We start from the raw sequence: 24,262 nt of genomic DNA on the forward strand, positions 1-24,262 counted from the left end.
CCTGATCAAAATAGGGCCAAACATAGGCCAGGATTTAGGTCTTCGTCTCTATCCATCCATTGACATGAAAATGTCTAACGGTGGCTTACTTATCCCGTTTGCAGACAGAACTTTCAGGCGAATGGATCATCAATTTGATCCGGATCATTCAGCATGTTGAAGAATGAAGGCCCGTTGTGAAGAGGCTCTGCACTCGAAGTGATAATGCTGTTGATGTCGTTATAGGTCTGTTTCTCCTTGCTGCTCGAACTTGGAATATCAGGCCACGATTCATCCAGCAACAAGCGCGAGATGTCCATTTCTCCAATGTTGTTAGAGAAGGGGGCTGATATCCCAGGATTCCAATCGAAGGATTGGGTGTATGGCAGACTGTCGGATGAATCCATTCCAGTTTGGTCGCCGAAGGTAACATCCGTGTCTTTGAAATTGAACATGGAAGTGTGGTTCTGCAGCGGTAAGGCTTTTGAGATCTCCTGCTCTGACGATATGATCTCTTGGATGCGTAGACCTTCTCGACTCGATAGGTTATGGAGGGATGAGCCGTGGGATGCCGAGCCGGATGTGCTTTCTTTCCAAAAGCTCTCGTTCATGTGCCCGTTCATATCAGAACCTTGCGGTATGAAGGGTGAGGTATATTGATTGAGGGTTGGCATCATACCCTCTTTACTACGACTATCTGTGGAAGGGAAGCTTGGAGAAGATCGATTCAGACTTGGCTTCCCAGAATCTGCTTTGTCCTCGCTTCGGAATTTCTCAGGATGTTTGTTCCTGAACCTGTCTCTGAGATCTGTGGGCTGTCTGCTTTGTAAGTTCAATCTCGGATCCCTCTGTATTCGGGTCCAAGCAGGCCCGTATATTTCGTAGCCTTCAAGTATAGCCCGGTCCTCCTCCTCCGAAAATGGCCTCCTCTCGCGGCGTCTAGACTTCTGGAAAGGTCCCTCAATTCCTAGCTGGGCCAAGTCTTCCAGCTTTTTCCTGTGCGCACGGCTTTTGCGTTGCTTGGCCACATTTGCATCCCCGCTTGCATTGATTGGCCCTATTTCGTCATCTTCAATTAATATGTTTTCTGACATTAGACTTGACTTGGATTTAGTCTTCAGTTTGGAACCGTCAGGACCTTGGCTTGACTTGGTGTCCACGGCCTTTCCTCGCAACTCAGCGGGACAGCAGGTTCTGAAGCGATCTTTCAGATCAATAGCTGATCTTCCATTAAAGGAGTAACTTGAGTCCTCCAGTATATCTGTCCAGTTGCCGACCCCATGTGTATGAACTCCCAGGAGTAGATGCGCTGTCTCCTCTTCCGTCCATTTCTTCCTAGGTCGAACATCCTTCTTCTGAGCCTTCGTCTGTGATGACTCCGCTTTTTTGTCGTTGGAGGAATCCTTTCTCGAGTCGTCCTTCAGCTCCGTAACTTTCGGCAGCACGGTATTTAAACTGTTTCTCCCGTGGCTATCGTGGAACGAGCTTGAGGCTATAGGCGGAAATAGAGCAGCCTGGGGAGGAGGTTCAAAGAGACCAATGATGATAGGCGGAACAACTTGTTTGGCAGCTTTCTGTTTCTTCGGCGGTTGTGGGAGCTGAACAAAGTCGTCTTTACTAATCTCGACAATATTCCGCTTTTTCGATGTAATTGCAACGGTGGTGTTTGTATCATTATCCAGTATCTTCCGCAGAGACTGAGGTGAAGAATTTCCCAATGTTCGATCTGCGGCGCTCTTCCCATGTTTCTGCTTTGCCTCGCTGCCTTTCTGGGTCGTTTCATCATCGTCGAGCGGCGGGATCAGAGGCTTGTGCTTGGAAGCAAGCTGCAGATTAGTGCTTGGTTTGCCATTCCGCTTACTGGCATCTGGCTCTAGTAGCAGAGGACGCCCAGAAGCTTTCAGGATATTGGGATCGTGCAGTGGAGGCAGCTCCAAGGACGGAGAAATGCTGTACAATTCGGAGGGCGCATCGTTGAGGAGAGCTATCAGGCGTGGCTCTATCGTATTGTTCATGTTATGTAATGTTTGGAAACATGGTGAGATGACCGACGTGTTGTCGTAGGGCTTCTCGAGAGGTAGCAATTGCTGATGACGATTTGCGAATGCTGGTGTACATTTTGAAGTGAAGTGTGGCTCCCGCCGGAGGTTGAATGACCGACAAGGCTGAAGGCGCCCCAGCTGCCAACCCCTGTACAGTAGCCCTGCAGCGCTTACTCCCATTTTCTTGCGCATGTTGAGGGCTGACGTCTCACATCTCACCTCTAGATCCCATACAACAGTTAGAACTCTACTAAAGCCTCTACCGCAAGCTCAAGAAACATTTGCCTGCTCAATATTCGACTCTTTCCTCTCAATTGACCCTCATCATCCAACGCAAACCAGCAAACATGACTTCAATTCTCCCCCCTTTCCCCAGATTCGTCATGTGTATCTTTGAACCCATTGCAACGCAAGTCTTAAAGCCCCCATCCCATTCGTCGTATCTGACTGTTAACAGGGCTGCTGGATTTACTCTTCCGTTTCTAGCTACAGAGTTATTCGCCGCTGAGCAAATTCCCGGATCACCCGTGGAAGCCATCTCGGACAATACCCGCATGCTGGCGTTGCAGTAAGCGCCTTTTCCGCGTTCATTGTTTTAAGCCCCTTTTGAAGGCTCGGAATGTGGAGTCAGAGGGCCCATACCATTTTTGAGAACACCTATTTTCGGCTGGAGTCTGACATTGTTTAGACTGGGCAATATCTATCTCCTTCTTGCTATGGTCGCAGTTGCGGTCCTATACAGCACCACGGAACCAAAGGTAGTCAGAAATTATGTGATTGCTCTTTGGCTAGCGGATATTGGTCACATTGCTACTACTGGATATGTGATGGGCTATGATAAGTTTATTGACTTGGCAAATTATAACCCAACAACGTGGGGAAACGTTGGACTTACGGTAAGGACCCTATCTTGATGTCTGGAACAAAATTGCTGATTTCTCAAGGCCTTTCTATGTGCAACTCGTACGGCGTACCTCTTGGGTCTTTTTGGTCCGGATAGAAAGCCTTTGCCAGCCGACAAAAAGGGGCAGTGAGGAGAGCAAAGGACTGTGGGCCAGGAAACTTAGCGCTGCCCTTATGCTTTATATGTAGTCAAGCTGCTTCGTTTTCTCGTCGGAAGCTGTATTCCACCCATGATAGGAGAGGAAAGGAGGGGTATTGTTTTAACTTGTATTCAACATTCAAGATTTTCTAGTCTTGCACTGCTCGAAGGGGGCTTAAGTTTTCGCAAATGAGAGAATCAGTTGTGTCTTATGTGTTTATTCTATCCTGTTCAGCTACGAATCCCGTCATCAAATATTAGTTCCGACAAACACAATCAGCACAGCAACATAAGCCAAGTAACAGCAATGATATCCTTCGACTCAAAAGAAGCTCCAATATGAACACCCAAAAGCCTCCGCAACCTAAAGAACCAAAAGTCAGATGACCCCTCGAGACGAGCCAGAGCGGACCAATTTGCCAATTCTATCGCAAATATAATAGCAGAAACGTAAGTCGTGACGGCACTTGCAGTTTTACCAGTATGGAGACCATGATCAGAAGCGGTATGATCAATAACAGGCCACCGCTAACAGAAAATGAGAATTGGGCAATGAAATAGAAGAACAGGTCGAGATGAGATCGGTAGCTACGCAATTTCCCGTTTGGTTAGCGTTGACCATGCACCAGATGGAGACATCGTGTTCTTTGAGGTGGGTGGCCAAGCCGCCGAGTTTGGACAGCACAGAAGCTGAACGCCGCTGGTCATTCTTGATAGTTTCATAATAATCAAGAGCTTCTCCTTCAGGTGGATAGTTAGTTCGCTTTTGATTAATGATTGTCTAATTAAAACCAAGAACTACGGTACTGGTGGAGCAATAAATGAACCTCGTCTTCACTAACAACGCGTGGATTAGCACAACCTCTTGAGATATCAAGAAGTCGCAACTAAAGACGTCGGATGTTCCTCAAATGTAGTCCATCGAGCACGAGTATTGGCTCCCATTCTTGGCTGCGGTTTAGAGCTTGCGATACAACATGCCTCCTCTGTAGATCGAACAAGGAGGCCACCAACCTGTCGATGATCTCGTTACTTGGTGTCAAGGAAGTAATATTTCTGTCCCACCCTGCGATTTCGAGCTCTCTCTTGGTCCTTGGAGAAACATAATCCGATTCAAGGGGCAGTGGGCGACTAGACGCCGCCATTTAAAGCAGCTTGATCCGAGATGGCGGGAGCTCTATTTGACTTTTCTGGCTGGGATTCTAAAATGTAGGCGCCATCTTCGAGTGTAAGAATCTTTGGCCTAGTGTTCTTAATCTCAACACCCTCGTTCGTCCCCGCTTGAGCGTCGTCTGGTAGCAAAGCTTCTCGCTGGTGTTGGTCTCGTTCTTGGCCCGAGCCAGTGAGGGGGATGATTTCGACGATCCACCGTTGGCGACGTCTGCCATATCTGATGATTATAGAATATGGGGAAGGAGGGAAGAAATGGGTTCAGAGATAAGAGGTTGCACAACTTTCACGTATCTATGATCCAGCCCATGAAGGGAGGCTGGAAAGAGGAGATTGCTGCGAAGGAACTTCCATTGAAAGGACAACATATTTAAATTAAAAAGATCTCAACTATACGAACAGATCAAGCTGTGAAGTGTCCACGATTATGGATTCTAAAGCCTACTGACTTTATGAAGTACCTACTTCGGTGCGTTCACAGAGAGAGAGTCACAGTACCAAATCAGCTGAAGTGGGGCACTTTTCATCCCCGCCTAGCCCGCTAAAAATTCTGCCAGCCAAAACCTTGAGGGAAAAAAGTCTCAGAAAACCACACCAGATCACCAACTCGACAACCTTCCAACCACAGACCAAATCCAGTCACCAGTATGGGGAAATCAACAGACATGTCTCGTGCCGAGCGAAAAGCCAAAAAGCGCGCCCTCGAAGACGCAATTCCCGACTTACCAGGCGATAACGAAGCCGGGACCGCCGAGGTAGAGAAGGTGGAGAAGAAATCCAAGAAGAGGAAGCGGGATGGGGAGGCAGACGACGAGGTGATTGAGGAGAGCAAGGAGTCCAAAAAGGATAAGAAGGATAAGAAGAAGCGGAGGAAGACTGAGGAAGCTGAGGCTGTGGAGGAGGTCCAGGGTGAGGTGAAGGCGCCCAAGAAAGATAAGAAGAGCAAAAAGGATAAGAAATTGGGGTCTGCAAAGGAGGAAGAGGCGCCTGAAGAGGTGGATGTGGATGCAGTTATGGCAGAAGAGCCAGAAGCGCCGAAGAAGAGCAAGAAAGAGCGCAAAGCTGAGCGCAAAGCACGAGAGGCTGCTGAAGCTTCTGCAAAGGGTCCTATACCTACAGAAGCCCCAGAGGCATCCATGAAGACCAATGGAGAGACTGCAGAGGAAACAGCAGAAAAGAAATCCAAGAAGAACAATCGAAACCGGGAGAAGAAGCGGAAAGGTACTTCTGCGAATGGGGAGACTTCACAGTCCGAGGAAGGAAAAGTTTCAAAAGCTGCGAGGTTTATTGTCTTTATAGGTAACAATCCTTTAACTTCTCACCAACGATTCCGATTTCTAACCAATTGCTGTAGGCAACCTCCCATTTACTGCAACAACTGAGTCCATAACCGCCCACTTCGCCTCCGTGAAACCCAAATCCGTCCGCCACTTAACACAAAAAGACAACCCCTCAAAATCAAAAGGCTTTGCGTTTGTGGAGTTTGAGGGTTATGATCACATGAAGACATGTCTGAAGCTCTTTCACCATTCCATGTTTGATGATGGGCTGTCGGCACCTAGGAAGATCAATGTGGAGCTCACGTATGTACCACTTATGCATACCTCCCTTAATAGCTGGCATAAGGACATGGACTGACAAGGAGACTATAGGGCTGGAGGAGGTGGTAATACTAAAGACCGAAAAGCAAAGATTCAAGGAAAGAATGAGAAGCTGAATGAAGAGCGGTTCCGAAGGATACACGAGGAGGAAAAGGCCAAGTTAGAAAAGGCTGCTGAAGGCGGGAAGACTATTGATGAGAGCGCAATCCATCCCAGCAGGAGAGGCAGAGTGCCAGTTGCATAAGCCTTGTGTCTTAGGATACCTTTTTATGTTAGATTCACGCATTCAGAGATACCAATACTATCCCCCCCCTTGAATAATTACGAGTGGGTCCTTTGGTAACGCCACACTGAAACTTCGTCAGTATCCCCGAATTAGGAAATATCAGGTGCTTTCGAGAGCCGCTATTCGCTATAGACCCTCGATTGCGTGCCTTTAGTGGTGTGAATTGTGGCATGATAGTGTGGCGAATATTGGACCCACCCATAATTATTCATGGGAGGGGATAGTACAGTGTAATTCGTTCAGAATCGTATTTCCTTTGATTTATCTCTCTTTTCAAAACAAATAAAGGGTATGCCATAAAACAAGGAAATGCATGCTATGCAAACTATCGAAGGTCGTTCATCATTATTACTCATTCCCCACAGTGCATTATCTACAGGGAATGCAGAAGTCATCCTTTCCCATGCTGCAGTCAACAACTCCCTCGCTTAAACCCCCTTTGCCGACTGCTGCTGAGAAGAGAACAAATAAGTAGGAAGATTTTCGAGTAGAAGAGAAAATACCCCGAAGAGACAGCCACCAAGCGTTCTTCTCCTGCTCAGATGTTGTGCTTCGTGTAGGAGCTTGTGCTTCCATCTCTAGACAGTTGAAGAGAAATGCCAGCCTCAATCTCAATCTCATCTCGAAAAGGAACATGGTATGATTTAATGCGTCCTCCCGCCCCAATGTATCAGAACTGTCCGGAATGGTATCTCTTTACAGAATCGTACATTTGCCACCCTTCTTCTTTTGTATTTGGGGCCGTGGGCTCAAGACAGCTCTGTATTTCGAAGTTAGCTTCGTACTCAAGCCGCAGACACCAGCCGCTCTGATTAGTGACTCCAAGCCGCAGTAATCAAGCATCTCGAACCACTGCGGCTTGATCAAGCGGCCAGTGCTCGACCATGCGGCTGGTGAGTCGCGGGGGCCAAGCGAGGGCCAACCAACGTACCTAATAGCCTCATCGAACACGCTCTTGAGGTTTCGTTGAGTAAGAGCAGAGCACTCCAAGTACTTGTGTGCCCGGATCTCTTTCGCAACGATCAAGGCCTGGTCATACGAAACTGGCTCCATGCGCTTCTGTCTCAAGCTATCAAGTGTAGCGGGATCCTCTCTCAAGTCGAGCTTCGTGCCAACGAGGATGATGGGAACGGATGGAGCATGGTGATCGATCTCGGGGAACCACTATGGTGAAGTTAGCACCCGCCCAATTGCAAGATCTAGGTATCTGCAAACCTTTGCGCGCACGTTGTCAAAGGACGGGGGAGAGACGATGGAGAAGCAGATCAAGAAGACATCGGTTTGGGGGTAGGAGAGAGGGCGCAATCGATCATAATCCTCCTGTCCAGCGGTATCCCACAAACCCAAGCTGATCGGCTTGCCATCCACCATAACACTAGCCGAGTAGTTGTCGAAGCTGTTACAGTCAGCGCGTCTTTCCTTCGCGTCCTTTTTATCACTCGCACTTACACCGTGGGGATGTACTCGCCGGGGAAGGCATTGGTGGTGTAGGATATGAGAAGACATGTCTGCAGAAGCTATCAGCTATCTGCGGTACTTGGCAGGGTTCGCGGAATATTGTATACCTTGCCAACAGCACCATCACCGGTGACGACGCACTGTGCAGAAGAAACCTGTCAGCCTCTACCTGTACGTAAGATTGTGGCGCGGGGAGACTAACCTTGAGCGATTGTGTTCCTGGAGCCGCCATGTTTAAATGAGGTAGAGATTTGGTGAAAGTACTGAGAAGATTTCTGAAGTCGGGTTTCTCGAGGATGTTTGTCGAGGGAAGAGGCTACTTCTGCATGAAGGTTAGACCTTTTTGACACATCGGAAGCACACTTTCCCGCCTCCCTGAGTGGATAGATGAGGCGAGGCTGTTAGATGTAGGTACCTTACTCAAGCTTGTGGAGGGAACAAGGGAATGATGAGCAGAGAGCTGCAACGAGCTTCGGGCGTTTATGCAAATCGAAAATGGGTACTGCCTGCAGGCGAACTCGATGACAGAGAGCGATCTTTACGCCGACGTTGGGGGCTTGAGGGAGTGGCAGAGAGCAAGTGCGCAGCAAAAAGGAGAACCCGTGGAGGAGGTTAAGCGTGTGCGAGAGAGCCTGAGCACAGAGCAAAGGTGAGGTTCGAGGCGGCACTTGATGCAGATCTGTAACAGCACGCTGGTATGGAACACCCGAGGAAGCTTGGGCGGAACGCGCGCCGGGGCGAAAAACGGGCTCCGAATAGGCGCTGCTGTTTCTGCCAAACACAAGTGACAACGGCGGGGAGGGGGAGGAGGGGGGGGGCGGTTGTTGGAGTTTGCCTCGACTTTTCAGGACGTAACGTGATTCGGTTCTTGTCCGTGGAGGTGGGATTGGGGGGATTGGGGATTGGGGATTGGGGTTGGGATTGGGTTTGGGCTTGGAGATTTGACTCGATGTGAGGAGCGGGCGTTTGGCGGCGGCTCGCCAAGCAAGCAGCTGCACTGACGGACGGCACCAGGGCTGCAAATGCAAATGCAGGAGCAGGAGGCAGGCCAGATGCGCGTGCAAGGAGATGGAGGTGATGGGGTCGCTGATGTCCAACCGTTTCGCTACCAAGACGCGTGGGCAGCAGATGGGTGGTGATGGAGAGCAGTAAGAAAATAGGTGATGGAGGGCGAGACCGGGCGCGGATTTGATGGGTTGACAGGGGCGTCAAAGGGGAGGCGAGTGAGTGTTGTGGTTGGTGGGGGATCGAGGAGAGCGGCTGCACAGCGAGTAGAGGAGAGGGCGAGGGCGAGGGCAAAGCAGGAGGAGCAGCAGCAGGAGGAGGAGGAGGGGAGGAGCAGCAGCAGCAGGAGGAGGAGGAGGAGGAGGGCAGTTTCGTTTCTTGCCTCAGTGATGTGATGTGATTGATGTCTGTCTGGTGTTTGCTGCGATGATCTCGGGCCATTCAACACCTCACCTCATCAGTCAGTCCAGCACCGCGATCCTTCTGTGCGGCCCTCGTATCGACCCGAAATGCAAATCATACAAGGAATGGGCCGCACGAGAATGCGGGAATGTTTATTTCGGTGCAGTAGGGGCTTGTAATAGTTGTAATTCTTGGTCGGCAAAAAGGTACAGTGATTCGAGCTTTGCACTGGAGGCTGGTTTTGGTTTTATTATTTTTATGCTGGCCCTGCATCCCTGCAGCACGACCCGCCTTAGGTAACACCGTCTCAGATAAACCGCGATAAGGAAAGGTTAAAGGCACGAGCTGCCTTGTGAGTGTGAAGTTGTGATGGAAGCTGTGAACCCTCAGAACCTAGAACCTGTTCACGACAGCGTCCGGTCACGGCCACGGCCACGGTCACGGTCCAGGAGATCAAACTCTCGGGACGTCCCCAGCGTTTCGAAACAATTGCTGGCCCGACCTTCACATGCAATTGTCCGAAGTCTGCGCTGCAGTGGTGCGGGACCAAGTGGAAGTTGGCGCGGATGGCCCATCAGGATTCAGGACCGCCTTCTTCGCCCGCCTCCAAGAGAGTTGGACCGTGGCCTCCTCTCTCTCTCTCAACGGCATGTTTCACAGGAAACGTCTCTGGGTCGTTCGATTCTTCTGGAACAGCAGCCATCTCTTGCGAGTGCGGCGTGGTCTAAGATTAGCTCCACGTGGGAGATTCATCTCATTCCCTGCTGCTGCCTTTGCAGATTGCAGGTTTTAGCCTCACGCTGAGAATTGTGTTGTACATGGAAAGTTTCCTGGTTCTTGGTAACTACTAACCACCACCACCAGCGTTGTCTTCCCACATCCGGGGAGGTGCGACGTTTCGGCGTCCGGGTCTCCGATTCGCCAACCGCCTTCAAAGTCGCGGTGTGCAGGAAAAGGGGCTCGCGGCCGCTGGGCGGAAAGTTGGAAACCCCCCTGAAAAGCCCCCTCGACCCCACGTGGAAAGTCTCCGTGGCGATCCGCGACTCTGCCGCCTTTGAAGCGAAGAAATGGAAGTGTATCTCCGATACCCTTGTGGTGTGATCGAGGTCATGAACGAACTAGAAAACATTGCGATGCGAAGAAGTTCGAAAAGGGCGTATATGTTTATATTGCTCCTAAAGGTCTGTCTTTTTTTCAAGAAAGCCGTTTTATTGTTCACCGTTCATGTTGAATATTTTCACCTGCCAGATAGGAAAGTGGCTGCTTGAAAGGCCTCCAATTATTGCCTCCAATTACTGTTCAATGACTCGAGTCAATCCTTGTCATGAGTGAGGCAACCTGCAGCATACCTTGGACCACTGACAGCGCTTTGAACATCCGAACACATGGCCGTGAACGCACTCTCTGACTTTTGTACCAAAGCTTACTTCTTACTTGCAGTTCTCGCTATGATGACTCTGTATATCTTGGCCCTCAGCCAAGAATCTACTCTCTGGCTTCAAAAGAGTGTTCCATGGACGATTTTATCTAACCACCCCGTACTCACACCATCTGACGTCTCCTTTTCCCATTGTGCTTCCCCCTTATCTCGATTCGGTTATTCGTTGATCCTCCGAAAGACCATCACCTACTGTCGCTTATTCCTGCTTCGCTTCGCCCTTAGTCACGCCTCCCTCGCCCCCCTTCCTCCCAAGCACCCAAAGAAATCCCACATTCCGTCCCCCAACCAGCCCCTCATCCTCCCACACTACACTCCCCTCCAACACCTCCAGCCCCGCCTCTTTCACCATCTCCATGGTCTTCCCCTCATCCCAACTACTCCAAAACATCCCACTCCCCTCTGCCAACCAGCTCTCCTGCCAGGCCTCCTCACACGCACTCGCCGAAAAGTTCGCCAGAAAATATCCTCCCGGCTTCAACCAGCTCTCAATTCTCTTCATCAGCGCAACCTGCTCTTCCCTCGGAAGATGAATAATGGAATAAAACCCCACCACTGCATCGAACGCCTCATCAGGGAAGGAAAGAGCGTGCATATCGCTCTTCACAAACTCAACCTCCGCTCTCCCCTCCCCTCCTTCCCCTTTAACATTCCCTCTAGCAAGTTCCAGCTGCGTAGCAGAAATGTCAACCGCAATGAGCGAGCTCGCGTGCCGAGCCAAGATCTGGGTACAAGGGACGCCAGCGCCGCAGCCGAGCTCTAGGATTGATGCTGAAGCGGGAGGGGGCAGCAAGGGAAGCAGTTTATGGAGGTAAGTGAGGCGGGGAGAAGGGAAGGAGGATGTCCATTCTAGGTATGCGGGAGCGATCTTGTCGTAGCTTTGCTCGACGATTTTCTTGGAGGGGTGGGGAGAGGGGGTTGGTTCAGCGGAAGCGGGTTGTGCCATTGTTCCTGTTGAAAAGAGAAAGACGTGGATGGTGAAGTAACTTGTCCAAAGGTGGGGAGGACATACAACTTATGCGGAACTCCCCCTTTTGAAACTCCTTGTACCCCGCGGGCTTTCATGCATGTAAGTGAGTCACGCCGAAGCAAGGAGATCACGTGGCTGTGTTGGATTGCTTCATATGCAGATTCAGGCTATACGGTCATTCTTACGAGAGAACGTGAGAAAATCTCAGCAGGCCACTTGGGAGCGTCAATGAATTTGGGGTCTCCCTTGCCATGATTGCACAGCTGACGAGAGAGTCGTCACTCGTCCGCAAGCCGAAGAAACCTGCCCATTGCCTCAAATATTCATGTATCTATAACTATGTACTTCTGTCAATATGTCACAATTTGAAGGGCTACCAAAAAGCACTTGCCGAACACCTCCGCCAATATGCACCAATGTTTCCCAACCGCCCAGCACCTATGCACCCATATCTACAAATTTGTGCCCCGAATCTATGCCGAATTGCACTTGTACTCGGTACATCGGACCTATCTGTATCTCATCCTTGATCTCATGTATCGATTGGACGACCGGGCGTAGAACTCGGGATCATGCTCCAGCTTCTCGTTAACCCTCGCTCCCATCTTCGGCTCCGCATCATCATCCTTCGCTCCGTCATTCCAAGAATGAGTTGTGCATGTTCCTGTTGACATGCCGTAGCCGCTCCATGCGGATGCTACGATCATAGGTGCGCTGGGATGCCAGCTTGCGTCTCTGACGCACGTTCTCCATTGTGTGGGAGTAGTGTTGTCCCAGCCCATATCCATGTTCGAGGCAGGAAATGGTCGGGAGTTTTTCGTTGCTTCGAAGACGTCGATGACTCCAGCGGGTGTGGCATCCATGTTCCAGATGAATACCTTCCCGTCCTCACTTCCTGAGTATACGTATCTTGAGTTCGTGCTTCCTGGAGGGGAGAAATGGCATCTGATTAGGGTTCGTAGCACCTTGTGGCCTCGGAAAGTAACCAGAGAATTATCATGAGGATCTTGATACCAATCGTCCTCATCGTACGTGCCCCAGCGATAGTCGAAGTGATGTTCCCTTGTTGCTCTTCTCTGAGGCTTGATTCTCTCAAAGTCACCGGACTGCATGACCATTCGGAGATCCCAAAGCTTCATGCTTTGGTCTTTCCCATTACTCAGGATATATCCTAAGTATCGAGTCAGAAGATACTTTGCAGTAAGGGAAGGTTGTTACTTACGGCCATCACCCTTGCTGTCAATATAGGTGAGTCCTTCAATATGACCAACAAAGGCTCCTGCCGCACGACTGTCTCCAAGACTCCTAGTATCCCAAACTTTTAAGGTCGTGTCATCAGAACCAGAATATAGGATGTGCGGCGAAGAAGAGTCAGCGAAGCAAACTGCATTAACGTCCTCGTCATGGCCGAGTATTCGATGCAGGGAACGCCGGGATTCAATGTCATAGACAACGATGGATCCGCCCGAAGTGCCAGCAACCAATCTCTGGCCATCTCCGGAGTACCGGATTGACCAGATATTAAAAGGTCCTCTGAACCGCATTCGCTGAGTAAGAGTGGGCCGACCATTACCCATATCTGCTAACTCCAGAGTATATGGATCTCCCATATCGTTTGGATCGGTTGGTGCCAGGCATACTTGGCTTGTGATGGAAGTGTATGCTAGATATTTATTGTCCGGGCTCAGGGTAGCATCCGTGAGGGTCCATTGACCGAAAGGATATTCGACAGTTTTGTAATATCGCCACTTGTAGGGGTTCGAAGTATCGTACATCCGGACATGGTAGTCCTTGTTAGCAGAAAAGAAGAAGTTTCCGTCATCAGAAAATTGGCCTAGGGTGTTGTTAGCATCAGCGGCATGCTGGCGATATGCTGCGTACCTGAGTACACCGGCTCGTCATAGTGGATGATCATATCGGCTTGGGTGGAAGGTATCATTCCCTTGAGCTTTTGTTAGCTCAAATTATAGGGAGTGGACAGCTGCTCTGACCTGAGCTAAAACCCTATTGTTCAGCTTCTCCGTCGCAGAATTTCCCACTGCCAGTTCTCTTTCCATGATTCTCCATGCCAGTTTCTTCTTCTTTCCCAACGACATCTTGTCCCTAGAGGTGACGACTTGTGCTGGATTCGCACCAAATAAGCCGGAGTTCATGAGTTCTGTGCCGGCATCACTCGGGACTTTGGGAAATCGATTTGGGTCTGGCTTTTGTCGTCTCCGAGCCCATCTGGGATTCCAATCTAAATCTTCATCCTCGTCGTCGTCTGGGGCAAAGCGGAAAATCCGTCCAATTTCGGAATTCTGTAGTAAACGCAAGACCCGTCGTCTCGTCCGGGCGACTGCAAATTGACTGATAAGCAGGAGGATCTGAAGAATAGTAATGTACGGCATGTGCTCACTCCTTTCGTCGTTTTCCGCTTGGGTCTCGTCTATGTTACTGGGTTCTTCCTCGATTTCGACCCGGATGTCGCCAAATTCCATCTCGTCCTCTGAGGGTAATTAGCTTGGGATGTCGTCCAGACGGGTATATCTCGAACCTTCCTGTCCATCTTCTTCCTCGGCTTCATCTTCGACACCCAGTTCGCCAGCGAGTAAGCGTTCGAGATATGCCTGTGCAAGGTTCTCTCCTTCCGACTGCTCCTCTTCGTCCTCTTCCCCGCCCGGCTCGTAATCAGGGTCGGAATCGCTGCTCATGCGAGCGTCAGGCGGGTTCGAACTTGAAGCCATGCTTGTGGATGCAATACTTTGGAGCTGTTGTAACTGTTCTGTCTCGACACTCGACACTCGACACCCACACTGCGCACACCCGGCTTGGGTCGAGGAGATAGGTTGATGGTGAGATTGGTAAGTGTTGAAGTTGTCGATAAACGATGATGAGACTTCTATCGGGACCCCACTTGATTTCCGCTCCATCCCTGCACCATCGATGTTATCCGGACTTAAATCCTTACGTCCGCCTGCGGGGAGAGATTCATACATGTTCCAACGCTTATTTTGCATTTTCTCTTCTAGCACTTCCCTTCGCATGCTCGCCGAAGTTTTGGCAGCATACGAAAGGCATCAATACTCTTTTTAAGATGCCTCCCCAGACAATTCAGGGTTGGATTTGCGCCAACAAGGAGTCTGTGCTACGTTCCGAGCCAGGGCAGGGGCGCAAGCAGTCCTGGAGAGCTGTCTGCATCAACCATATTCTTGAACATTGCATCAATTCCCAGCACTCTATAGGACATCTGAAGGAGAAATTTAGCACACTGCTCCCTCGGCCAATAGCAGTCTCTGGACTTGTAGCATTTTTACAAACTCGCAGACCAGATTTTCTTTTCTGAGCGAGTGTCGTCGGCTTCCATTTGATGCATGGCCGTCAGCGGACCCACCGCAGGTGACAAGCAGGGAGGCATGAGGGTGCTGTCCACTGAAACAGGCGCATATAGTATTATCGCGTTAGAAAGTTCTAGTGACTTTCTGTGCTTATCTCCATGCTCCTAATACTGCTACAGATTCTATGTATGTTCCCATTTTTCATCGGCTTCCTTGTATTGATGATTTTCTGACATTCCCGACTGCTCGAAACGCTGTAAGGGCCAATACGATATTATGACGTGTGGGGCTCAAGGAATCTAGAGTTCAATAGACCTTCCTGTTACTCTCCCCCCCCCTAATTAAATGTAACAGTGGGTCCCCGCAAAACCAGCCTGGCACGGTCCAGTTGCCATACCAAAAAACCCCTGCACTTGGACCCACTGTTACATTTATTTAGGGGGGGGGGAGAGTAAGACGTCCGGTTCAGCTTCGCGAAACAAACGAATGAGACTTGGGCCCTGTTCTACGGAGTAGGCCGTTAACCGACTTACGAAGTAAAAAGAAGGAGTGGTGCAGCTCCCGCGGACTACTGCAGCTCCCAGTGGCGATCATGTCCACGTCCCCTTGGCAGGCTTAGTAACCACACGCTAAGCCAGCCGAATGATAATCAACAATACGTTGTATGCTCGAATGAAACAGCAATCGTATAGCAATCCATGTAAGCAATTGGCTGAGGCGACGCGGAATCTCCTCGAAGCTGTCTCGGGCTGACGTGAGGTTGATTTGCCATTCTGATAACCGGCCTACTAGTTCACGTACATGAAAGCATCCGACGTTCTCCCTCTCAACAGATAAAGAAGTCACTTTCTCCATTCTCACTTCTCAACTATGGGCGACTTATCTGAAAACCAGTCTTCCCTATCGCTCCGCGATGGCGTTGCAGATCCTACTGCACTCGAGACCTTCCTTGCTATCAATCCGTCAATCGAATTCATCCGTTTTCAATGGGTTGACTTCTCCAGTGTTTTGTTTGCGCGTGTTGCCACGAAAAAGTTCGCCCGGTCTCTTGCTACAAAGCACGAGCCAATCACAACACCTGCTCCTGTCCTTACCGCTCTGACTGTCAATGGCGAATTTCAATTCGAGGACTATGACATTGGCGACGCTGAAGTTTGGCCAGACTGGTCCTCCCTCAAAGTGTGCCATTATCATCCTAGCCATGCACAAGTCATGTGCTTTGTTTACGAAGGCGGGGAGAAAGACGGCAAAGGCTTTCGGCGTTGTCCTCGCAGTCGCCTTCAAGAGATCACCAACACCGCCAAGAAAGAGCACGACATTGATTTACTTGTGGGCATTGAAATCGAGTTCTGCATCTTCGATGATTCCAAAGGGACACCTGAACATCTTCCCATCGCTCCAAATGCTTGGTCCGCAGCTAGTTTGAACAACAAGTACACGCCAATAATCGAGGAGATTGTGCACTCGATCACGAAAGCCGGAATCGACGTGAGGCAGGTAAGGCTTATTCTCATACTAATTTGCTGTGTCCTTCTATGAGAGCTAGGAGCACAGGAGTTGTTTCGGGAGCCGGCATGATTCCTTGGGCATTGTGTCTTGAGAGCAAGGCGGCTCTGGAGCTCTCAGCTCCCTCATGTACCCTTGGGATTTTACCTTGCTAATTTGCGGGGCAGTTCCATAGCGAAGGCGGTCCCGGTATATTCGAGATCTCTCTCGAGCCTCTTGCTCCGCTGCAAGCAGAAGATTCGTTGATCTACTGCGAGGAGTCCATCAAGAACATCGCTCGACAACATGGGCTGCGTGCCACTTTGTTCCCCAAGCCATTTGAGAAGTTATCGGGTATTGGACTTCATCACCATTTGTCCATTTCCCAGAAAGACAAGGAAGATGCTTTCTTAGCGGGCTTGTTAGAGAGCTGGAAATCACTGGCTGCATTTTTCATGCCAAACTACGATAGCAATGCCAGGATTTACCCTGGTGAATGGATTACATGGAGTGAGCAGAATAAGAGTGCTACCATCAGGAAAGTCAGACCTGGCCATTGGGAATTAAGAAGTATCGACGGCACGGCAAATCCGTATCTCACCATGACGGGAATCCTCACTGCTGGACTACTCGGCATCTCGAAGGACAAGAAATTGATGCAGAAGGATCACAAAAAGATTGCTATTTTGGGATTCGACGACAAAGAGGTCGAGGAGTTTGGCATAAAGGACAAGATGCCAACGAGTTTGAAGGAGGCGCTTGGGAACCTGAAGGCGAATGAGGAGTTGAAAGAGGCTTTGGGACCGGAAATCATTGATCGGTATCTGAAGATCAAGGGGAAAGAGGAAGAAATTTTCGGAAAGCTGATTCTATCTGAGAGGAGGGCGCTGTCTATGGTTGTCTTTTGAGTGCACTAAACGAACACCTCCTCTGCTTATATTGATTTGCATCATTCCGTTGGCATTGTTTGAAATGAGGCCCGTTGAATTAGATTTGATGTTTCTCAAGAGATTTAGCACGAGAGGCATAGAGATTGTCATTTGCCTATCTATCCAACAAGCACCAGCCCCCGAGTTATATCACACATCGATTCACATTCTGTTATTTCTTGAAGATGATATACTTGCGCTTTCAGATTTTCCCAGATAGCCCCCCTGTCCTTTTTTTTTAATAAAAAAAGGTCCGCACTTTAAACGTAAGATCTTACCATCCGGCCTAGACCCCCCGCACCTACTCACCCTCTTTCTTCGCACTCTTCTGCCAAGCAAACTCCTACCAATCGTTAGTCTCAAACCAAATATATATGCAAAAAGCGAACTTACAAGTTTACTCCCCGCCCCTGACTCAATAATAACATTAACTACAACCGGGACATTCGCCTTGAAGCCCTCCTCTGTAGCCCTCTCTAACTCCTCCGGCGTATGCACCAAGAACCCCTTCCCCCCACACATCTCAGCCATCTTCTCATACCCAACCTGATACCCCAAACTCGTACTCCGCAACCCTGCATGTCCCTCCCTACTCTTCTCCTGTAGCTTCAACCACTCATCAGCATCATCACAATCCCCATGATATATCCCTCCATTGTTTATCACGAAGATCAAGACATCCATGCTATATCTCGCCATCGTCTCAACTTCCGGCATCGAGAAGCCGAACGCGGAGTCGCCTTCAAGACACACGATCTTCTTGCGGGCCGAGGAGCGCGAAAGCCCTTCGGGGTTAGGGAGGTTGTAGGCAGAGTGCGCGGCGATGGCATAGGCTAGGCCGACGCCCATTGTGGCGTTCGTGCCGGCGTCGAGTCTTAGTCGGGGTTCCTCGACGGGGAAGACGCTGCGTGAGATGTCCATTGTATTCGCGCCTTCCGAGATGTATACAATATTGCCGTCTTCTGGGGGAGAAAGACGGTGGAGAGTTTTCTTGATAATGTCGAACGTGCGGTGATATCTCATTGGCGTCTTGTTGATTTTGGCCAGTCTTGCAGCGTTGCCTTCATTCTTCTGCTTGCTGGCGAGGAGCGTCTGGATATACGGCGAGGAGTCAGTGTCGTAAGTCCATCCTTGAAGTGTGATACAAAGCTGGGACACGACGATGTTAAGATCCCCGATGATGCCCAGGTCTGCATTTCCCCCGTTCTTGCCAATTTCCTCGGGCGAGATATCGACTTGAATGAATTTAGCATCCTTGTTCCATTTTGGGTCATCTCCAAAGTGAAGGACCCAGTTTAATCTGGCTCCAAGAACGAGAACTACATCTGCGTTTTTGAGAGCAGTTGATCGTGCTGAAGCTGCGTTGGAGGAGTGGGAATCGGGCAGAACTCCTTTACCCATTGGTGTTGGGAGGAAAGGCATCTTCGTTTGGTCGATAAGCTGGCGTATCGTTTGTTCTACTCTGGCATATGCTGCTCCTTTGCCAACAACGACGAGTGGCGCCTTAGCTGCCCGCAATAGCTCAGCAGCCTCTACAATTCTTTCTGGGTCGGCTCCTGCACGAGGTGCAGCTGGAAGTACCTTCAAAGGTTGTGTTTCTTCCTTGAGCCCTTGAATGACATCTGCCGGAAGATCAACGAAACTGGTCCCAGGTCTCCCATAATATGCCGTCCGAAAAGCGTCAGAAATCGAGCGAGGGATTGCATCAAGTCCCGGACGAACAGCAGTCTTGGTATGTGGAGTGAGCAGAGATATCGCGTCGAGTTCCTGGAAAGCTCCCCTCGTGACCAGATGAGTCTCACTCGACCCAGCAATCAACAGCAGAGGGAAAACATTGGCTGAGGAATTCCCTACTCCTGCCATTGCGTGGAGAACACCCGGCCCACCAACCACGAGACAGACGCCAGGTCTCCCGGTGAGGTAGCCATATGCTGTTGCAGCATAACTTGCAGCCTGTTCGTTTCTAAAAGCAATGAATCTGATACCTAGAGCGATAGCTTCTTCTGCAATTTGAACAACGGGGATTCCGACCAGACCGAATATGACTTTAACGCCGAGTTGGTGAAGTGCTCGTGCGATGAGTGCCGCTCCAGTAATTTTTGCGCTCGCCGCCGACGGTGCTGGAGCAAAGGAAGAAGTCATCCCGGTAGTGGCTCACTTTGGATCACCCGTCCAGGTAGTAGATTCAAGCGGTGAGTAAAAGACGTATTCTGACCAAAGAGCCTGAGCATCAGAGGGATGAGAGGTACTAGTAGTTTCCGTACGCGTGACGATTTTCTTGATTGATTTTAGAATAATACCTTTCAAAGATGGCATTTTGATCTTACCTTTCAGCCGGTATTCAGCACGACCACTAAATGTTTTTTAAGACGGGTGCTGGCATAATCCGAAACATCCTTCGGTGAGTTTGATGGAGCGTTCCCAAGAAACCGATCTAGCGAGCTGAACCCCTTATTCTTGGTGAGGACAATTCTCGCTTAACGAACTTTGTTCGGCGACCGAAAACCTAGGCTGAGGAGAAGTCCCTAGACAGCCTGCCATGATATCTGGCAGAGATTATATAATGTCCGAGAAATCAAAAAACTTTCTGACACCACTGTATGTTCAAATTTTTACACCGAACTCAATAACTCTCTAACCCATCATTTCTTCATCATGGCAACTCTCCTCAGCTCCTTGTCCAGGCCATCAGACTCGACTGCAATCATTGTACCATCTCAAAAGACGCCAATAATTCTATCTCATGATCAGGTCGTTGAGCAAGTAATGAACTTTCAGAAGAAATTAGCCTCTATAGGAATCTCACCAAGAGAAGCCGTTGCAATTGCTTTCCCCAACACCATCGAATTTGCTGTCGCTTTTCTAGCGACTACTTTTCAACGAGCAATTTCTGCCCCCCTCAATCCAGCATACAAACAAGAAGAATTCGAATTCTATCTTGAAGATTTGAAAACGACAGTGATTCTGCTTCCAAAGGGAGCAGTCGCCGAGAATGGTGAAGCTGTGAGAGCAGCACGAAAATGCGGGACTGCAATTGCGGAAATCTTTTGGGATGGGGGAGAGATCACTCTTGATGTTATAGATTCAGGGAGTTTGAGACACAGGAATGAAGTGAAAGTTGAAGAGCCAAGTGAGGACGATGTAGCACTCATTCTTCACACTAGTGGCACAACCGGGAGGCCCAAAGCAGTGAGTCTACTAACTCCATGCTTGAGTTGAGGAAGCTGATATCAAGCAGGTACCCTTGAGCCATAAGAACCTTTGCCGAACAACCAAGAACATCACAGTGACATACAACTTGACGCCAGCGGATCGCACGCTCCTGGTCATGCCACTTTTCCATGTCCATGGCCTTCTCGCGGGGTTTTTGTCCTCTCTGGCGAGCGGAGGATCTCTAATTATGCCCCCGAGATTCTCTGCTTCGGAATTCTGGGGAGACTTCGTGACTCACGAGGCGAATTGGTACACTGCCGTCCCTACAATGCATCAAATCCTCTTAAGAGGCGAGTTCCCTTCCCCAATGCCGACCATTCGATTCGTGCGCTCCTGCTCATCACCGCTCTCACCGACTGTCCACAGACAGCTAGAAACTGTCCTCAACGCCCTAGTGTTGGAAGCATATGCCATGACCGAAGCTGCACATCAAATGACATCCAACCCTCTCCCACCGGCGAAGCACAAACCGGGATCAGTCGGCGTTGCGCAGGGCCTTGAGCTCCAGATCATGGATGATGAAGGGAAACACTTACCACAAGGGAAAATTGGGGAAGTCTGCATTCTGGGTGCCAATGTTACTTCTGGATATTTGGGAGATCCAAAGGTCGTCGCTTCCCCATTCACAAGATCTGGGTATCTCCGTACCGGCGACCAAGGATATCTCGATGAAGAAGGATATCTGTTCCTCACTGGTCGTTTAAAGGAGCTGATAAACAAAGGTGGAGAGAAGATAAGTCCCATCGAAATAGACAATCTGTTGGCTCAGCATCCCAAAATTCTGGAAGCTGTAAGCTTCGCAATTGACGACGATTTGTATGGCCAAAATGTTGCGGCTGCAATCACGGTTCGAGAAGGTGAAGAGCTCTCCGAGGGAGAATTGTTGAGCTGGTTTGGACAGAGGGCTGCAAAATTCAAGATCCCAAAGAAGGTACGAGTCAAAATCGATCGATTGATCGTAAATGCTGACGGGGTGTGAAGGTATATTTCACGGAAAACATGCCCAAGACAGCGACAGGGAAAGTCCAGCGTCGATTGGTGGCTAAAGCGATGAACGAGATTTCAGGAAGAGACCAGAAGGCCAACGAATTGATCTCTGCAGCTCCAGGAGAAGAGGATAACTTGCAGAGTTCCGAGCGCTTTCCAAGATGGATTATGACTCTTGTTTCAAGTCTCTTGTATTGGAAATAGTCGCCTAAGCAACAAGCTAAGCAATCCGCACACGGGAGAACGGTCGCCTTGCAGTTCCATGAGAACACAATGGAGCTGTCAATAATCTGAGGCCGAGAAGCAGCAGGCAGGCGTTGGCAGTCTTGAAGCACAACTTCTAGAAAATTGGTGATCCTACCGAATTGAATGACACAGCTCTTGATGAACATAAAAAGTTCAACTAATCACTGTACACTGCATATGATTCGACGCGTTAGTGTTGAGCGGCACCATTTGATGTTGTCAATGGGTTGCTGACAATGAAAGCCCGTTAAAGTGAAGCCTGAAATTTGGATTGCCCGCTAAACTCTTCCCAGCCAAAGCGTTTTAGGACTCATTTCCCGGTTCCATCTCAATTTCCAGGCTTCGCCCATTTTCTCTTTCTTCACCATACAATCCGTCTCACTCATCAACCAGTATCCTCGGAACTGCATTGCCGGGCCAAAGACGTGTCATGCGTGCACTCGACCTCATTCCGATTATCTTGTCTGTCCCACGCAAACCTGATTACCAGCGAATGAGCGTTGGGTTTCGAACCGTCAAGTCCTCCAGACAGCAACAATGCAGCCAACAATATCATTTTTCTTCACAATCCGCATTGAGATCCACAAGCACTCGCCGTACCTCCTAATGGTTTGTATGCCAGTAGTTTCACACTCATAGGCCTTCTTTCTGCTTCGCTCCAAAGCTTTGCGACTACGCCAATTCGTCTCCTTCGGAGACCGACTCTGCTTGGGGACCTCGGATCAACACGCGTAATGGACTTGCTTGACATGGTAATTCTGAACACGTTCTTCGAGGACTCCGATTCTTCGCTCCCCGTCTAGATTCGAAGATCGATCAATTCGTTCAAGCAGAGCCGTGCTACCTGAGCCTCGTACCGACCGCATATCTTTCATCTCCCTCTTATGTGCTTATCGCCAAGCAAGGCTTGGCCAAGAGATCCGATGTCACTCCTCCCCGGCACACTCTCCTCAAAGACATCAATATTGCTTGCTTCAAGGGTCGTCTATCAGAAGTCGGAATCCGAGTTTGAGGTTCCAAATATGACTTCCAGTCTGTAGAGACTTCTGGCCTGCTAAATACGGTTGGCTCATCACGTCGACTTATTTCTATCGTTTCTTGATTTTTCGTCCTCCCACAATCTCAAGAGTCTTTCCCTTTCACATTTTCTTGGCCGCTCTGTTCGGTTTCACGATGACCCTCATGACAGCTACGGATTGCCAAGTAGACCAGGCAATGTACGATCTTGGCAAGTGGCAGAAACTGCCGTCCAGTCCCGTACCGTCACAGACTACAAGAATATCGAGAGATCAAACCCCCGACACCGACTCTGAAGATGACATTCCTTTCCCTGAGACAGACTTCACGATGGGTTGCACTCCATCTGGGCAAACGACACCATCAGAAGCTATCACTCCACCCAATGGCATCGAAGGTGTTGTCAACATCGCAAGAAGCGATAAAAGTGGATCTGTGCTGGGAACCGAAAGCCCACGGTTTCTCAGCAATGTTGAACCGCCATTCAAACCGTTAATCAAGCCGTTGGAGGAGCTGGTAGATGTGCCACGCAAACCTCTGAAAGATACTGCTGCGCCTCAAAATCGAGTTCGTGAGACAGAGACTCCGACTATAGAGACGAATCCAACTACCACTGTTCAAATTCGTGCTCCTCTTGCATACGACGCAAGTGCTCCAGCATCGACAAGATTGCGGCATATGATCAAGAATTTGGACCATATTCTTGTTTGCCCGGGTGTTTACGATGGTAACCTTGACTCTCATCTTTTCATTTTTATACAACGCTAAATTTAGAAAATCAGGGTTATCGGCACGCATCGCACTTTCTGTCGGTTTCGAGGGGATGTATATGACAGGCGCTGGGACAAATGCATCCGTAAGTTTGATCGCTCCTTGAAGACATCTCGCATTACTTACCCTTCTCAAGCGCCTGGGCATGGCAGATCTGGGCATCGCTCATCTCCACGATATGAAGACAAACGCTGAAATGATTGCAAACCTCAAACCTGACGGTCCTCCTGTGATTGCAGACATGGATACTGGCTATGGTGGGCCAATGGTCATTGATCGATCTCTCCAGCAATACCATCTCGCAGGAGTTGCCGGGTTCCATATCGAAGACCAAGTTATGCAGAAGCGCTGCGGACATCTTCAGGGGAAGGAGGTCGTCGATATCGATACTTACATTTCCCGGATCAGAGCTTGTGTAGCAGCTGCCAAAAGACTTCGGTCCGACATTGTCATCATAGCCCGCACCGACGCCCTTCAATCGCGCGGATACGACGAGTGTATCACTCGACTTCGGCGGGCTCGTGATGAGGGCGCTGACATGGGTATTCTCGAAGGCTTCAGTAGCAAAGCACAAGCTAGGCAAGCAGTTAAAGATCTTGCTCCTTGGCCTTTGTGTCTCAACAGCGTTGAAAACGGTGTCTCGCCTCTCATCTCGGTTGACGAGGCCCAGGATATGGGTTTCCGTGTCATCATTTTCTCCTTTGCATCCCTGGCGCCTGCTTATACGGCAATCAAGAATACATTTGAGTGGTTGAAGGACTTTGGCGTAACAGGAAGCGCCGTTTCACCTAAGACTATCTTCAATGTCTGTGGGCTGCAGGATTTGATGGTTATTGACGAACGGGCGGGTGGCAACAGTTTTAAGAAGGGAGTGTAACCTCCTCGAATTCGTAAGCAGGGATGA

General features: G+C 49.6%; 14 protein-coding genes across 14 annotated transcripts; 5 read left to right on the top strand and 9 right to left on the bottom strand.

Annotated features, from left to right (window-relative positions):
- Positions 1–113: 113 nt before the first annotated feature.
- On the bottom strand, positions 114–1,994 carry K444DRAFT_592795 (uncharacterized protein; the record flags this gene model as incomplete). Its single annotated transcript, XM_024878266.1, has 2 exons — positions 114–460; positions 671–1,994. The coding sequence occupies 2 exons, from the start codon at positions 1,992–1,994 to the stop codon at positions 114–116; spliced, it is 1,671 nt and encodes a 556-aa protein (XP_024734366.1).
- Positions 1,995–2,235: 241 nt separating this feature from the next.
- K444DRAFT_614868 (uncharacterized protein) lies at positions 2,236–3,362 on the top strand. Its single transcript, XM_024880607.1, has 4 exons — positions 2,236–2,430; positions 2,479–2,589; positions 2,710–2,917; positions 2,966–3,362. Exons 1-4 carry the CDS (start codon positions 2,369–2,371, stop codon positions 3,053–3,055), a joined length of 471 nt encoding a protein of 156 aa, XP_024734367.1. The 5' UTR covers positions 2,236–2,368; the 3' UTR covers positions 3,056–3,362.
- A 1,453-nt stretch (positions 3,363–4,815) lies between these two features.
- Positions 4,816–6,135, top strand: K444DRAFT_665030 (uncharacterized protein). The gene is made up of 3 exons (XM_024887041.1): positions 4,816–5,532; positions 5,588–5,816; positions 5,886–6,135. Exons 1-3 carry the CDS (start codon positions 4,881–4,883, stop codon positions 6,076–6,078), a joined length of 1,074 nt encoding a protein of 357 aa, XP_024734368.1. The 5' UTR covers positions 4,816–4,880; the 3' UTR covers positions 6,079–6,135.
- Positions 6,136–6,338: 203 nt separating this feature from the next.
- K444DRAFT_614869 (Rho GTPase) lies at positions 6,339–7,900 on the bottom strand. Its single transcript, XM_024880608.1, has 6 exons — positions 7,781–7,900; positions 7,686–7,718; positions 7,570–7,628; positions 7,336–7,516; positions 7,052–7,284; positions 6,339–6,880 (listed from the first exon to the last, which is right to left on the bottom strand). Exons 1-6 carry the CDS (start codon positions 7,808–7,810, stop codon positions 6,817–6,819), a joined length of 600 nt encoding a protein of 199 aa, XP_024734369.1. The 5' UTR covers positions 7,811–7,900; the 3' UTR covers positions 6,339–6,816.
- On the bottom strand, positions 6,406–7,105 carry K444DRAFT_27885 (uncharacterized protein). Its single transcript, XM_024871547.1, has 2 exons — positions 7,052–7,105; positions 6,406–6,880 (listed from the first exon to the last, which is right to left on the bottom strand). The coding sequence occupies exon 2, from the start codon at positions 6,754–6,756 to the stop codon at positions 6,490–6,492; it is 267 nt and encodes an 88-aa protein (XP_024734370.1). The 5' UTR covers positions 6,757–6,880; positions 7,052–7,105; the 3' UTR covers positions 6,406–6,489.
- On the bottom strand, positions 7,811–9,185 carry K444DRAFT_614870 (uncharacterized protein). Its single transcript, XM_024880609.1, has 2 exons — positions 7,994–9,185; positions 7,811–7,900 (listed from the first exon to the last, which is right to left on the bottom strand). The coding sequence occupies exon 1, from the start codon at positions 9,022–9,024 to the stop codon at positions 8,191–8,193; it is 834 nt and encodes a 277-aa protein (XP_024734371.1). The 5' UTR covers positions 9,025–9,185; the 3' UTR covers positions 7,811–7,900; positions 7,994–8,190.
- A 667-nt stretch (positions 9,186–9,852) lies between these two features.
- Positions 9,853–10,242, bottom strand: K444DRAFT_28099 (uncharacterized protein). The gene has a single exon (XM_024871560.1). The coding sequence runs from the start codon at positions 10,112–10,114 to the stop codon at positions 9,917–9,919; it is 198 nt and encodes a 65-aa protein (XP_024734372.1). The 5' UTR covers positions 10,115–10,242; the 3' UTR covers positions 9,853–9,916.
- A 416-nt stretch (positions 10,243–10,658) lies between these two features.
- On the bottom strand, positions 10,659–11,336 carry K444DRAFT_490476 (S-adenosyl-L-methionine-dependent methyltransferase; the record flags this gene model as incomplete). Its single annotated transcript, XM_024873199.1, has 1 exon — positions 10,659–11,336. A coding segment is annotated over one exon (678 nt), but the record flags the coding sequence as incomplete, so codon positions are not given.
- A 566-nt stretch (positions 11,337–11,902) lies between these two features.
- K444DRAFT_533654 (WD40 repeat-like protein) lies at positions 11,903–13,783 on the bottom strand (the record flags this gene model as incomplete). Its single annotated transcript, XM_024875168.1, has 4 exons — positions 11,903–12,564; positions 12,616–13,227; positions 13,275–13,335; positions 13,385–13,783. 4 exons carry the CDS (start codon positions 13,781–13,783, stop codon positions 11,903–11,905), a joined length of 1,734 nt encoding a protein of 577 aa, XP_024734374.1.
- On the bottom strand, positions 13,619–14,416 carry K444DRAFT_27966 (uncharacterized protein). The gene is made up of 4 exons (XM_024871553.1): positions 14,370–14,416; positions 13,930–14,307; positions 13,792–13,879; positions 13,619–13,731 (listed from the first exon to the last, which is right to left on the bottom strand). The coding sequence occupies exons 2-3, from the start codon at positions 14,303–14,305 to the stop codon at positions 13,827–13,829; spliced, it is 429 nt and encodes a 142-aa protein (XP_024734375.1). The 5' UTR covers positions 14,306–14,307; positions 14,370–14,416; the 3' UTR covers positions 13,619–13,731; positions 13,792–13,826.
- Positions 14,417–15,580: 1,164 nt separating this feature from the next.
- K444DRAFT_631674 (glutamine synthetase/guanido kinase) lies at positions 15,581–17,103 on the top strand (the record flags this gene model as incomplete). The annotated part of the gene is made up of 2 exons (XM_024883398.1): positions 15,581–16,207; positions 16,384–17,103. The coding sequence occupies 2 exons, from the start codon at positions 15,581–15,583 to the stop codon at positions 17,101–17,103; spliced, it is 1,347 nt and encodes a 448-aa protein (XP_024734376.1).
- Positions 17,104–17,425: 322 nt separating this feature from the next.
- On the bottom strand, positions 17,426–19,266 carry K444DRAFT_631675 (uncharacterized protein; the record flags this gene model as incomplete). The annotated part of the gene is made up of 2 exons (XM_024883399.1): positions 17,426–17,467; positions 17,518–19,266. The coding sequence occupies 2 exons, from the start codon at positions 19,264–19,266 to the stop codon at positions 17,426–17,428; spliced, it is 1,791 nt and encodes a 596-aa protein (XP_024734377.1).
- A 513-nt stretch (positions 19,267–19,779) lies between these two features.
- Positions 19,780–21,638, top strand: K444DRAFT_592811 (coenzyme A synthetase; the record flags this gene model as incomplete). Its single annotated transcript, XM_024878267.1, has 3 exons — positions 19,780–20,313; positions 20,363–21,268; positions 21,319–21,638. The coding sequence occupies 3 exons, from the start codon at positions 19,780–19,782 to the stop codon at positions 21,526–21,528; spliced, it is 1,650 nt and encodes a 549-aa protein (XP_024734378.1). The 3' UTR covers positions 21,529–21,638.
- Positions 21,639–22,917: 1,279 nt separating this feature from the next.
- K444DRAFT_533635 (Phosphoenolpyruvate/pyruvate domain-containing protein) lies at positions 22,918–24,235 on the top strand (the record flags this gene model as incomplete). Its single annotated transcript, XM_024875167.1, has 3 exons — positions 22,918–23,314; positions 23,370–23,443; positions 23,495–24,235. The coding sequence occupies 3 exons, from the start codon at positions 22,918–22,920 to the stop codon at positions 24,233–24,235; spliced, it is 1,212 nt and encodes a 403-aa protein (XP_024734379.1).
- Positions 24,236–24,262: the final 27 nt, after the last annotated feature.

The sequence above is a fragment of the Hyaloscypha bicolor genome (assembly GCF_002865645.1).
Source record: "Hyaloscypha bicolor E unplaced genomic scaffold K444scaffold_116, whole genome shotgun sequence".
NCBI lineage: Eukaryota > Fungi > Ascomycota > Leotiomycetes > Helotiales > Hyaloscyphaceae > Hyaloscypha > Hyaloscypha bicolor.